Source organism: Lactuca virosa, chromosome 2 (assembly GCF_052849685.1).
Source record: "Lactuca virosa cultivar CGN04683 chromosome 2, Lactuca_virosa_CGN04683_v6, whole genome shotgun sequence".
Lineage (NCBI taxonomy): Eukaryota > Viridiplantae > Streptophyta > Magnoliopsida > Asterales > Asteraceae > Lactuca > Lactuca virosa.
In genome coordinates this window covers 191,167,676-191,182,657 of record NC_136427.1, presented here as the reverse complement: position 1 = coordinate 191,182,657, position 14,982 = coordinate 191,167,676, and the positions used below count along the sequence as shown (strand labels likewise).

The following is a 14,982-nucleotide window of genomic DNA, read 5'->3' as shown; positions in this document are numbered from 1 at the left end:
TATCATTGAAACAAAGAATCTAATTACTCCCACTATCTTTGACATATATATGGATTATCTTTATTTCTCGAAATTCAAACTCCTTGAACTTTCTCATTGAAATAATGATCCATCTTGCGAGATGCTTATTTCGGTCCATAAATGAACTTGTTAAGCTTACACATCTTTCAAAACCTATCTTGGTTCAATTATGTGTTTGTTCCAATCCATGATTGTCTCTACTTGAAGATACACTTGCACTTAAGGGCTAAGGTCAAGTGCTTGATCTACCAAATTACAACATACATGGATTGAATCTCGCTTTCCATTTCCTCCTTCTATGTTGTAGCCTTTAGGGCCTACCATAGCTTCTGATAGTTGGTACACTCTGATTTCTCCATACCAGTGACTCATTTATCTCAGTAATATAAACTCTTATATAACTAGGTTCATGATGTCTTATATTAGATAAAGAAGAGGTGGAGGTATGTCAGTTTCCTTAATAGCTCTTTCAATCCCGGATTGAATGCTATGTCCAACTATAGGCCTCTCATTGGTTGACTCTCGAATCTTATCAAGAGCAATGTGGCTCCACTAGCTCTTTTGGAAAACAACTCCCTCTCTTGGAAGATTTCCCTTTGAGCAACATACACTTTGTTCTCAGAGGGATTGTTAAACAATTATCCAAAATGCTTGATGGGTTTTTCAACGAGGATAACACATCTCTATTCAAAGTCCCAGATTGTCGAACGCTTCACGACGAGTGTAAGCCTCATAATCGTAGACTTCCATATATGGCAGGCAGGATAGAATCCCACTTCACATATCATAGAGTGTTTCAAGAACCTACATAGTTGGCACAAGACCAAAGGACTTCTTGTAATACTATTCATGGTACAATCCACGAATTGTTAGCAAACATATCGCGACTCATCTAGTACAAAATCAATGAACGATTTGTTTCTCTATCCAACTAACACTTCCTAGTGGTAGTGTTTTGGGCGGAGATAGATCATGAAACTCTTTCACGATCACTTAGATGATCGATAAAGTTTGGACTGAGATTCTCACTATGAGTGTCTCATCCTATTGCCTAATTTATTCTTAACTTCGCTATATGAGAGCTCTAAACACATGAGAGGTTCCAGACTCACATTCATACAAAGTTGGTCTCACTATGTATCGTGGTTAATCTGAACGGTCCATTAGTGTGAACCAATTCCAACAGATACTCTCATCACCCAGTGACACATTCATCATCTATCTTGATAAACAATATTTGCATTTATCATAAGACTCGAGGTCAAATGATATCCAAAACATGATCCAACTGGATACTTGGTAATGCATTTCTCATTTATGTATCCAAGACTGTGATGCCACAAATACATTTCACTCAAAACTTTAGATGTATTTGAATCAGTACATATTGTGGTCATTCTGAACGATCAATTAGGTAAACTAATTTCAACAAATATTAACAATAATACACCTTATTCAAATATTCGAATCAACTTTGAAATATTGCTACTATACTAGTTTCATAGATTTCATGACTTTCTTTTAACATGTTAGAATGCTCTACATTTAAATAAGTCAGAACTATCTCATGAATCATAGTATAAACAATTTCAATTATAATACCATAGACTAAACATTTGAAGAGAATTGTCCTTTGATCCTATGAATGTAGCAAGGGCTTGACATTCATGATCAAATTATATTCTCCATGTTTCAGTCTTCTTACTTCATTTTAGCAACTGCACATTCTTGCAAATGTCAGTTCTTAATCCTTAGTTAAATACTCAAGATTTAGAAGTAATGTTTTGATGGCATTATAAATCCATATATTTGATTGAATACCAAACATGGAAGAACTAGTCATATTTTGATCCAATGGAAAGTAGCACGGGCTCGTGATCCATGATCAAATTTAACTTCTTCATGTTCCAGTCCTTTCACCTCAAATATACGTTTGGAGAAGTTTGTTTTCTTAGTCCTTTTCATGTTATGGAAACAAATTGCTATCAGAACATGTCTCAGAATAAGCCTTCCTTTGTCTTAGGTAGTTGGTCCTAGATTAGGTATACCAATTGCCTTTTAAACCATGGGCAATTGGCTTTCTTCTTCTTGACACTTCTATTCATGGTAGTAAAATATGGGAGTGTTTTGAAGTATGAGTTTCTATGATTGGCCATGTTAGTTCCAAAAGGACACCTTAACATGTTACACAACTCCTTAATGGATATTCCAAGTTGTTCATATCAAAATCAGAATGAATTGATCATATGCACATGTTAGCTAGTCGACTAACCATAGTCAACTCCTAACTCAAGGAAATTCCATTTTACTTCAATATGTCAATTTACAACGTACATTTGATAATTGCTCTTTCTAACAATTTAGAATGCAATGTTTGAAGTAACCTAGGAAGAGCTTTAACAAAGGCATGATCTTTCCTTTCGTTTATGAGAACTATTCCCAAACTACGAAATTGACAAGATTGATCATCCTCATAGCTTATCTTTTCAAAGGTTTTATAGCATTAGATTTTAGTGGATAAGGTTATAGACATCATTCAATAACAAATTCCATTACAGTTTGTTTTACTTATCCTTAGAAAATAATCACCCTAAATAAAATTATGTTAGAAGGCTAGGATCCATATTTGGCTCCATGATGTGTAAAGGGATGCTGTAAACACAGCATAAAGTTATTTAGGTAGGTAAAACCCTTTTCCAATTTCGATCACCACGAAATTCCTAGATCTTTGAGATTCATTGACTATCAATGACATGTTAATCTCGGATTATCTTCATCTCAAATTAAATTAAGGGGTCGTAGCGGATCACTGAACAGATGGTGAATCGACCATACAAAATCGCGTGGTCCCCGGCTCAAGTTACGCTTGAGATTCGCAAGTTCCACATCATTCTCTACCTATACTCTCAAATTGACGTGTCGGTTAACCACGCGAGCTCCATCAACAAGTTATAAAGAGAATGTGCAACTTTTATGGATAACATAAGATTCACATTAAATAGATTGAGAATTAACCTTGCAAAATCGCATGTCCCCCGACCCAAGTTACGCTTGAGATTCGCGAGTTCCATATCATTCTCAACTATACCCTAGATTCATATGCCGGTTAACCATACGAGCTCCACCAACATAATATAAAGAGAATGTGCAATTTTCATGGATAATATAAACTCACATTCTATTAATAAAACGAGATTTTGTTTTATACTTGTATTTAGAATACTTTTAGATTGACCATTATCACTATCAAACCCTTTCGGTAACTCCATTCTCAAAATGCAATTGGGCGGTGAGGGTGGTAAGCGCGAAGCATATTAAAAACCGACCTCATTAGGAATCAAAGAGACCTCCTTAAACCCCTACATTAGAACGGGTGAGCCTAGTCGAGGTAAGACTGACAATGTCAACATTTAAACACGCGATGACGCATGTTGTAACTTTCTTATACATATAATAAACACAATTCTAATATATATAAATACAAGGGGTAAATTTAAAACTCTTTAAATTTAGTTGTCTATTATTAATTCTGATTAATTGCGAGGACGCAATGTAACAATTAATAAATCATTTGGGGTTAATATTCAAATTTATAAATCCATATTATAAATAATATTAAATATTTAAATTCACTATTTAAATAACAAATAAATATTCAAATTCAAATAAACACATTTAAATAATATATATCAATTATCAAATAAATATTCAAATTCAAATAAACATATTTAAATAATATTTATCCATTATCAAATAAATATTCAAATTCAAATAAACACATTTAAATAATATTTATCAATTTTCCAGATTTAAAACAATTTATTTAGGTATTTATCCATATTTAATAAACCTTCATATTTGAAAAATGGCAAAAATCCGAAAACCCTAATTCTGTCGAGCTCACGTCGTGAGCTCCTAGCTCTCACGTCGTGAGCTGCGACTAGGATTTTAACCATTACGAAATTTTCAATTAATCTTCTATCATTCAATTTCAAACAAGTTTTTACAGAAAACATGGATCTAGGGTGAATGTAACCATGAACCAATGGCTCTGATACCACTGTTGGGTTTTCTACGCATCAAATACACTCTAAAACTAGGCAACGGAAAAATCGAAACAACGATATACCTAAGCGTACATGCATCCTATGGATATATGGCTTCATGCTAAATACATCAACCCTAGAAAACAAAAACATAAGTAAGAAAACATACCTCTTATCTAGCCCTTGTTCTCCATGCTTGAGATCTTAAACCTCCATGAAGTTGCTTGGATGAAAGGATCCAAACCAGAATCCCTCTAATGGTATCACACCCAATGACACCAAAGAGTGGAATAAAAATAACTAGGAGAAGGGTCAATTTCATAAATCCAAAGGGGTTAGAAATCGTCCCTAAGAGGGGGAGGAAGAAGGGTTGGCGAATACTTCAAGCCAAGGTGCAAGGAGGAATGAAATCCCTAAGGCCCTATTTATAGCCTTGGATGCCTCCTAGGGTTTAGTACTCCTTCCCATGTGGGATGGGAGCATAACCACGAAATTTCACTCCTTTTCCCCATGTGGGATGGAGTGATTTTCATCCAACCCTAATTCCATAAGGTTCTAGAACATTCCTGATTAACCAACTATCGATTAATGAACATTCAACCCTTTAATTAATTAAATTGTTAATTAATTCCCATAATATATTTCCAAAATATATTTCCAATTAGTTTCTAATTAATTATTAACCATAATAATTAATAAACCAATTTCTCCTTTATTTATTCTACTCAATTTGGGTCTTGAGGGCAACCCAAAAGGACCCTGCTATTATTAGAAATATTACCAATAGGTAATGACCTTGGACACTATTCCAACATTAATCTGAGTACATGTCTATGAGGGAAGGAATAAAGGATGATATATGGTTATATGGGCTTATTCAAAGTCTTGGCATGAAGGTGGGGAAGTCAGTATTGTACTGTAACAGTCATAGTGCATTAAATCTTGCAAAGAATCCTATGTATCATGAGAAGATGAAGCATATGGATGTCATATTGAATTTCATTCATGACATTATGGAAACAAATAGATTCTCAATTCTGAATATTGATACCAAGGTGAATCCAGCAGACATATTAACATAGTCGTTGCCTATGAATAAGTTCAAGCTTTGCTTGGACTTGGTTGACGTTTGTAGGAGGTAATCCCCTTCGGGTATCGATGGCAGGAAGGGAGAGGATGTTCTTGTTTGATGTGGAGTTTAGATGATGATCAAGTCAATGTGGATATTGTTAAATGTGACTCGAGTATTTGGATTATTCTCCTGGAGCTTTTAGAGCACTTAGATCACAATGGAGCACTTGAGGTTCATGGAGCATGTGACAAAGGAACGGATCATCTGAGATGGTTTTGGATCTTCTGACAAAGGAAGGAACGGATCTTCCAAAAGGGGGTTTGGAGAAACTTGTAGTGGCTTGGAGCAATTTGGAGTGATTTGGAGTAACTTGGAGTGGCTTGGAGCAACTTGGAGCACTTGGAGAAACTTGGAGCAACATGGAGAAACATGAAGAATGAAGTTGCACCATGTAGATGGAAGTTGCGCCATCTTTATGGATTTTGCACCATGGGGTTATATCTTGTGCCATTCATGAAGTTTTTAGGCCAAGAGGAATGGATTTGCGCCAAAGGAAAGGATGTTACACAATCTTTTAGTCATGTTGCACCATCATAAAGGGAAGTTGGGCCAAGGAGGAAAAGTTGTGCTATCTTGATGAGATGTTGCGCCATGGAGGAGATGTTGCGTCATCATGGAACATCTTGGTACATGATGCGCCATCTTGATCCCCTTGTTGTGCCATGTTGATACACGTATTCTTAGAAGATGATCATGCTCAAGAAATACACCATGTTGTGCCACTATGATGTATGTTGGACCATTAGCGTTCATGATGTGCCACCTGTACATTATGATGCTCCACTATGGTGAAGGTGGTCCATCATGTGTGTTGTTGATGCTCATGGGTTGTATGACATGGATGAATGTTCTAGAAGATGCTACATGGCGAAATATGATTGGTTTTCATCATTCATGGGCCTATGGGGCAATGTGCTTGGCCCGTTAATGTTTTAGGTTTGATCCCTTAAGTATAAATATGGATGTATGCTAGGTCATTTTGTATCTTGAATTCTAGAGTGTTAGGCAAATCTTTGTGAAAATTGTACTTGTAACCTCTGTTTGAGAGCTTTGAAATAAATAATACTCCCCTCCTGCCTGTGGACATAGGTCACATTGACTGAACCACATAAATATTGTGTCTTATGTGCTTTTGGTTTTGCTAGTTATCCGCTTTACTTCCTAACAAGCAAAGATTCACACAAAAGAGGCTTAAAAATCTTGGAGGGTGGGCTACAGTTTAGCCAAGAGTCTCTCGAAAGGGTGAAGGCTGAGGGTTGATAAACCCTAGCAGTCACATCTCCTTAAATAGGGCTCATGATCTGATACTTATGGTTTTAAGCCCAATATGGCGTCGTACATTGGCCATTAAATGACTACAACGTTGTGATGATGTGGCAATACCACGTCGTGGTAATCCAACTACTGCGTCGCGGGGGAACAAAATTCCCAAAATCAAATTAAACTTTGAACATGGAAAGAAGTATTTCATACCTAAGATTGGGTGTTACAGTTTGAAACCACTTTATTTGGTAATTTTATTTTATGTTGTGGTGTGGTCTTGGGAAATAGGCAAGACAAATTACTCTTTTAATGATGTTATATGATTCTCCATAGAATTGTATAAAGTTATAACTATTATATTTAATCATGAATTTTCATGCGAAAATGCAAAATGATTGGCCTTTTACATGATCTGGTTCTTGGTTATTATGAATTCCATTCAAGTTGGTTACAACTAATGGGTTATCAAGATGGAACCTTCTTATGGACCCAATTGGTCTTTTTACATTATTCAATTCGACCTTCTTATATGAGATTTTGTATTTTTTATAATTATTTACCAACTTTCATCATATATTTTATCAAACATATTTTATCAAAGATATACATTTTATCCGGTTAAAGCAGAATAGAAGGGTAAAATGGTCATTTGCAACAGTCAGTACAACCAATCAGATGTGTAATCAAACAACATGGTTTCAGTCAAAGTCAAATGTAGTCAGAGCTTCAGACCCAGTCGGACGTTAGTCGGTTAACAACTATCAAACAACCCCTGATATTGTTAATTTTTTTAGCAATTACATCTAACAAAATAAATCTAACTACAAATGGTTCTCTATGATGAGAGTTTTTTGGTAGGGTTTCGTCTCGTCGGTGATCACAATGAAGTGTTGTTATTTTAACCTTTTGGATTGACTTTGATTTTTTAAGGGATTAATTTTTTTTATAGCAAACACATCCCCTATATAATCATACTCCTAATTCTATACATTTTTCCACGACGAGATTTAAACACTAAACCACTAGGATGGGACACATTTCCTTCACACATAGAAGTTTTATGGATCACACTTTTTACGTGAATTAATTGCATGGTCATGTTTCTCGAGGCTACTTAAAGTAGAAACATGGCTAATACAACCATATTAATTCCGTCAAATTGCTAAATTAAATATAATCCAAATGCCAACCTAAATGTAATCCATATATAACATAAGTATAATCAAAATGGTAAGGATAATGTAATCTAAACAAATAAAAGATGTCTCTGATTACTTGAACACAAATAATGATCATAGTAAATTCAAACAAATGTTGAAACTACAAATTTCAAACAACTTAAGAGATGTAGGATATATGTACGACATTCAAAGGAAATTCAGAAGTAGGATGTATGTATGACATTTAAAGGAAATTCAAAATTTATTAACTTTAAACAAATGATGTAAATAGAAACTTCAAAAGTACCATTGATCATAATCCATTCATACATGTACACAACCATCAATAACTTACATTCAACTAATCCAAAGCATAGTATCTACTTACCAAAATCCAATTACCAAACTAAAAAATAACAAAAACTTACAACCATCCACATATATCCTACTTACCTACACCACCATACCAATAACCTCCAATATAGACAACTAAATTGTCCTTCATCTCAACATCCTCACCACCATTTTTACTATCACCAACAGACTGTCCTCTCTACATTGTCGTGTTCCCGACTGTTATTTTCTACAATATTATTCTCCACCTTCTCCACCACATTTGGAATTATCAAATGTTCTTCTTCATACACAATTATGGCTGGGGATTTGCAGCCTCTTCAACAATCTCTATTCCTTCATACACCATAATGGCTAGGGAATTATCGGCCTAATGTACTCAATCTTCATCTAGTGGGTCATCATTGAGATAGTTTTTGCATTCCACTATTGGGGAGGAAGAAATGTCATGATTTATGTAAATATAGATTTCCTTGTTGTGTGAAACAAAATGAAACATAAAAGGTGATGTCTTCACCATCGTCTATGGTTATTAGGCTACTGTCTACATCCAGGGGATCAAGAAAAAATGACAAATAGGAAGACTTTTATCTTACTTGAGTTCCCTCGTCATGGTATAAAGGTCTAACATGGTAAAATTCTTTATGTCTATGATATCAAAGTAGTCAACCTCACCATTAATATACATCTTTCCAAGGGATGGGTGAAGAAACTATTGTGATGCATCTTTATGTTTAATATGTTATGATAGCCTCTTATGGATAAGCATGTATGTCAATAATGGGTTTAAGGACTAATAAATTTTCATATAGAAGAATTGATAATCAAAGTAAATAAAATACAATAAAGAAATGTTCAGAAATCTAAATAAATGTATTAAAAAAACACACATAGAATCGAGGCTTTAGAACTGTAAAACGTTTACAATCATAGCTTACAAACTAACAATCAAATGAGAAGAACAAAGTACATATTGCATGCATTGTCTAATTTATCAACTCAGTTATCATTTAGGGTTCAATGGTGATAAACGATGAGCTTACATTAGTGAATTATAAACGAAATTGAGAAAAACAATGACACATATTAGTGAAAAAGACGAAAATACCCTCACGCATAAGGGTTCTTGATGGAAGCAAAGTGATAGAACGTTAGTAGGAATGACTAATTTTGCTAATTGCAACAAAACTAATAATTGAACATATGTAATTTTGTCTTAAAAGAATTGGTCTAATTTAATTATTATTCAATGAGTAAAGTGTTCCATCTCTTAATAGGAAATTTTAATTTATTCTGAACGGTACGAGAGAAAAAGAAGCCAACACGCCACGCTCCTTCCCGTGGTCCTCCACCCAAGCCTTCCTTTTCACCACAGGCCTAACCCAGCGCACCCAACCTAACCCCCTTCTTTGTTTGGCACCCAACCCTAGATTCAACCACCATGGGTTCCCAAGAAGACGACCACATCGCCACCGTCTACGGCGAAGATCTAGACGAAGAAGATGAAAGCGAAGACGACGATCTAACCCTACCCAATCAGAACGTTGATGAAGACGATGTTGATTTGGTTGATGACGAGGAAGAGGATGATTCCGTGTCCTCCGGCGTCGGTGGAGTCACCATCGCCGTAGCTGGTGTTCCCAACGCCAACACCACCGTCGCCGCTACACCAACGGCAGCAATAACTGGTACGGTTAACGCCACTCCCATCTCCCGATCTGATGGTGTTCTAGAACAGAGGAAGATCGTGCCTTTAGACGAGTCTCGACGTCTGTTCCAGCGGCTATGGACAGATGAAGATGAGATTGAGCTGTTACAGGGATTCCTTGATTACACCAACCAGCGTCTTGTTAATAACCCGTTCCACCACCATCACCATGATACAACTGCTTTTTATGATCAGATCAAGAATAAATTGCAGTTGGATTTCAATAAGAATCAATTGGTTGAGAAGCTCCGGAGATTGAAAAAGAAGTACCGGAATGTTCTCAGTAAGATCAGTTCCGGCAAAGAATATGTCTTCAAGAGCGCCCATGATCAGATCACTTTCGAGCTATCATGTAAGATATGGAGCTCCGAAGCTGCTCTCGTATCCACTCCTGCAACTGCAGATGTTGCCAGATTCGAAGACGAAGAACCCAATAACCCTAACCCTTACCCAAATCCTAACCTAAACCTTACTTTTAACTTGAACGAGCAAAACGGTAACGGCGTTGCACATCCACATCCACATCCCAACAGTTCAGAGAAGAAAATTCCCCGATCAAGAAAGCGATCAAGGTCTAGTGGAGTCAAAATCGAGGAAAAAATCATTCAACAACAACCCCCTGCTCCAGCTGTGGTAGAAGGGGTTTCGAATTCTTCAAATCCAATCCCAAACGTGGTTGAAGAAACTGTGAGGAATTATTTACTACCATTGTTCAAGGAGTTGCTCGATGGTTCACAGAACATGGGTCGTGGCAATTTCAGGGGATTAAGCTCAGGAGGGATGAATTTTGATCCTTTTTCTCTTTTCGGATCTATGAATTTCCCATTTGGGGATATTACTGATGAGAAATGGAGGAAGCAACACATATTAGAGTTGGAAGTTTGTTCAAAGAGATTGGAATTGGTGCAGGATCAAATCAAGTCACAATTGGAAGAACTGAGGTCAATGAGGAGGTAATAAGAAATAAGAAATCTTAATCTATGTATGTAATCAGTGAGTAAATTCTTGAAGTTCTACAAGTTCTTCAACCATGGCTTTTAAGTTCATAAGTTATATGATCATTTGATCGATAGTGCATACTGTTGTAGGCAATTTACTCTGTTTAGATTTTTTTATCTTTTTTATCTTTTTTATCTTTTTTCTTTTTTATCTTGAAGCTTGCTGTTGAATAAACTTGATCATGTGTTTAGCCGTTCATGGCTAACTCCATCATGAACTTTGTGCATAGACTTAGTCGTATTAACTTATACATTCGCATAATGTAGTTTTACTAGTTGATAATCTTGATTTATGTGTTGAATAATTTTGATTATGTTTTTAGCCTTTCTTGGTTTCAAATCATTAGTTGAATGTTAATTTTGAAAGTATAACATAAAGTACACCTCACTATGTTATTGTCACAACATAGTCAAAGTCAAACACCTAACAAATTACATTTTACTTTTTTAATTTTTTACTCATATTAATTAACTGAACTTTGATAGTGAAACTTATTTAAAAAAGTTTGAGACATTTAAATGGTTGTTTGGTAGCCTTTTACTTTTTGAATTTGAATTTATATGAAGATTTTTAATTTTTATGTTTAATAGCATTTTAATAATTTTTAAGAAAAAAATATTCTAATTTTCCAGTAAATCTTTTTCCCTTATATTTTTATTTCACACGACTGCCACTTTTTTCCATCCACTGTCCAATCCGATTTCTTAAAAATCTAGATGTTAAAAAGTAAGAGATTTTAAAAAATTCAGATCTTAAAAGTTATGTAAATCGGTCCTTTCTATGAAATATGCAATGATATTAACACTTTCCAAAATGTATACTACAAATCATAAACATAATATGCTTAATTTAAGCGGCATTTATCTATCTATCTTTTCCATAAAACGTCAAACTAGTATTATTTCGTTGTAAATGGGCTCCAACATTAAACATATGCATTTTCCATTTGTTTAGAAAGTCCTTGTCACGATTATGAATTATTGATAGGATATTTCCAAAGAAATTGCGAAACAAGTTACTAATTTTTTTATTTAATTTGTAATAAGGTTTAAATTGTGCGATGTTATTTTGGTATTTCACTATTTTGTTAAAAAGATTAAACATTGAATTTTTTTTATCAACTTACGTATAACACGAGCATGAAACCTTAATTCCAATTACACAAACACCAAATACTGCACCTTAAATAAATTGAATTGATCTAAATTAAAAGTAGCTTGAAAACAAAAGAATAGTATGACTAAAATACATTTAAAAGCTTCTTTCATCTTCGTAAAATAACTTGACTGAGTTTCTTCTCTATACGATCTTCCTCTTTGTGAATCGATCAATATATCTTGTATGTAGAAAGCTCCCAATAACAATCCCAATAACTAGCCCACTTCCAACTCCACAAAATACAAACACCCAATCAATTCCTTCACTTGGGAATAGGGACTCCGATTCATCGCTTGTTGGTTCAGGTCTTGATACATTCCAATTTCGACAATCATTGGATAAAGGTTCTCCACATAATCGAGGATTCCCTTCATACGAGCTATTCTCAAATGTATTAAACTGATTCCCTTGTGGTATACGCCCATTAAGATTGTTGAATGACACATTGAAAATAGCAAGAAAGCCGAGTTGCACCAATTGTTGAGGAATTTCTCCAGATAGCTTGTTTCGAGAGAGATCTAAAGATTCGAGATTGTCTAGGTACCCCAATGATGGAAACACGCGTCCCTGAAAATGATTGTTGGAAAGATTGAGTGATTCAAGCCCTCGAAGATCTTGGAGTGATAATGGAATATCCCCTTCAAAATTATTAGAAGAGAGATCGATAGCTGTGAATATGTCTAAGATACGTTCGAACTGTGTTCTGACACCTTTGTGTATTAATGTCATCGAGTATGGCCTTTGTGACGTGAATGAGTTCAAGGACATCAATGATTCCAAAACAGATGATTCGCCGTTATAAACCGATTTCATAGCATTCCAAGTTTGGAAGTATTCTTCGTGCAATTGACCACTGAAATTGTTGTTAGAGAGGTCTATGATACGTAACTTGGAGAATTGTGAAGAAACATTTGTCGAATCTTGAATTGCACCATATAATTTGTTAGACCTCAAAACTAGAACTTGTAGTTTAGCAAGAGTTCCCAACCAGATTGGAAAGACATCATCAAAAGAGTTATCTCTAAGAGAAAGAACCTCTAAATTGGTACAATTTGTCAATGATCTTGGAAGTTGACCCGTAAACCCATTTTCGCTCAAATCAATACTTTTCAACTGGCTTCCATGTGTAAACCCATTCATCATTATGCCATGGAAGTTGTTACTTCTCAGATTCAAAATGAACAACGAATTACTTAAGCTACCCAAACATAAAGGAAGAGTTCCTCTCATTTTGTTAGAAGACAAATCTAACACTCGAAGAGATTTCACTTCACATAACAATGATGGGATTTCTTGTGTCAGATTATTATTCGAGACATCATAAACAACTGTGGTTTGTGGTGGAATTGGTAGTTGTCCTTGTAACCGATTATTCATCATGAAAAATCCTTCTAAACGTATCCATGGTAGAATACGAGGATTCTGATGAAAGCCAGTGATATTATTATACGTAAGATCAATCACCCCTAATGTTTCTCGACTGTTGTTCCAAATCCACACCGGTACAAGACCCTCAATTAGGTTTTTACTAAGAAGTAAGGCTGACAATCTATTTTGAAACCTCAAAAAAACAGGAAAATCCTTCAAATTTAATGATGTTAGTTCTAATCGGCTCAATTGTGGTATGGTGCTATTGGTGTAGTTGTTGGTGGACACTAACGATATTGTACCATGACCTAACGCGAGAGTTTCTAGTTTGTTGAGACCTAGGAATATGTCTATGTCTACCCTACCACTGAAGTTGTTTAACTTTAGGCGAAGATCTTGAAGACTTTTAAAGTTGGAAAATGAGCTTGAAATTGGCCCTTGCAATTCGTTATCTTGAAGATCTAAGATTGTGAGTTTAGTGAGGTTGAAAAACGAGGATGGTATATGACCACTAAGAGAATTTTTTCCTATTGCAACAACCCTAAGTTTGGTTAGGTTTCCAAGAAAAGGTGGGATTTCACCATACATGTTCGTACCAGTTAAATACAATTTACTAAGTTTAGTTAGCTTTCCAATCCAATTAGGAAAAGGACGCTTCTCGAATTTGTTACCACTTAGTTCCAAATAATCAAGTTCCAAAAGACTTACCAGTGAAGGAACGAAGCCTGTGAATTCATTTCCAGCAAGACGCAAGCTAGTGAGTTGGGTCAAGTTGGAGAGTGAACCTGGAATACGACCCGAGAAAGAGCATCCAGTAAGGCGCAAATATAGCAAATGGTTTAGGTTGCTTATGGATTCTGGTATAATTCCAAAGAAACTTGTTAAAGCTACATCCACATATTCAAGCAAGCTGTTGTTACGAAATCCAGGAAAAGAACCAATGAGATTGGTATTGGATCCCAAACTAAGAATTTTCAACTTTGGTAGCTCAAATATGGCTACAGGGAATTCACCCCGAAGTGAACAAGCGAATAGCCTGATGGAACTCAAAGAAGAAAAGTTGGCCAAGAAACGAGGCACAGAAGAATTAATATCAACCCCGGAGAGATGGAGTTCTTCAAGTCTTGTTAGGTTTTGCATTAGATGGAGACCATGACTTTGAAGCTTTAATGGATTCCCTGACATGTCTAAAGAAGACAATTGTGTCAACTTCGAGATTTCACTCGGGATTTCGCCGGTGAACCCAGAATCAGAGAGATTAAGCGATCTTAATTGCTTCAAACGACCAATCTGAGGTGGGATTTCAGATTCAAAAAAGTTGTTCATGGCTAGGTTGAGTATTTGGAGATTAACAAGGTTGAAGAGGGTGGAGCTAGAGTTGATATGCCCGCAAAGAAAGCTTTCACTCAAGTCAAGGCCAATCACTTGACCATACTTATCTTCCTTGCTGCACACCACTCCATCCCATGAACAACAATCAAAACCAGTATCCGATGAGTTGCTTGTAGGCTTCCATGAGTTAAACTTTTGCAACCAACGAGCATCACAAACTGCATCATCTTGATTAATGATGCTTTGCTTAAACTGAAACAAGGCTGAGCATTCTTCATCAAGGCTTAATGATGAGACTGTGATCAACATGTATACAAAGGAGATGGTTTGCAACAAGTTGAAGTGAGCCATGGGAAGAGGGTTTGATATGTTTATGATTTGTGGACGTCCATGTTCTTTATATAGACCGTTGTGTGTATAATTAATATTCAACTAACTTGG

The 14,982-nt window shown here is 35.6% G+C and overlaps 2 protein-coding genes across 2 annotated transcripts; one reads left to right on the top strand and one right to left on the bottom strand.

Annotated features, from left to right (window-relative positions):
* The first annotated feature begins 9,265 nt into the window (after positions 1-9,265).
* Positions 9,266-10,909, top strand: LOC145159899 (putative transcription factor At3g04930). The gene has a single exon (XM_079078955.1). It carries the CDS (start codon positions 9,418-9,420, stop codon positions 10,639-10,641), a length of 1,224 nt encoding a protein of 407 aa, XP_078935081.1. The 5' UTR covers positions 9,266-9,417; the 3' UTR covers positions 10,642-10,909.
* Positions 10,910-11,859: 950 nt separating this feature from the next.
* LOC145159898 (receptor-like protein 7) lies at positions 11,860-14,878 on the bottom strand. The gene has a single exon (XM_079078953.1). The coding sequence runs from the start codon at positions 14,848-14,850 to the stop codon at positions 11,983-11,985; it is 2,868 nt and encodes a 955-aa protein (XP_078935079.1). The 5' UTR covers positions 14,851-14,878; the 3' UTR covers positions 11,860-11,982.
* Between the last annotated feature and the right edge of the window lie 104 nt (positions 14,879-14,982).

Bases quoted from the DNA above. Each gene is read 5' to 3' on its own strand.
- LOC145159899 (XM_079078955.1), top strand. From the start codon at position 9,418: ATGGGTTCCCAAGAAGACGACCACATCGCCACCGTCTACGGCGAAGAT.
- LOC145159898 (XM_079078953.1), bottom strand. From the start codon at position 14,850: ATGTTGATCACAGTCTCATCATTAAGCCTTGATGAAGAATGCTCAGCC.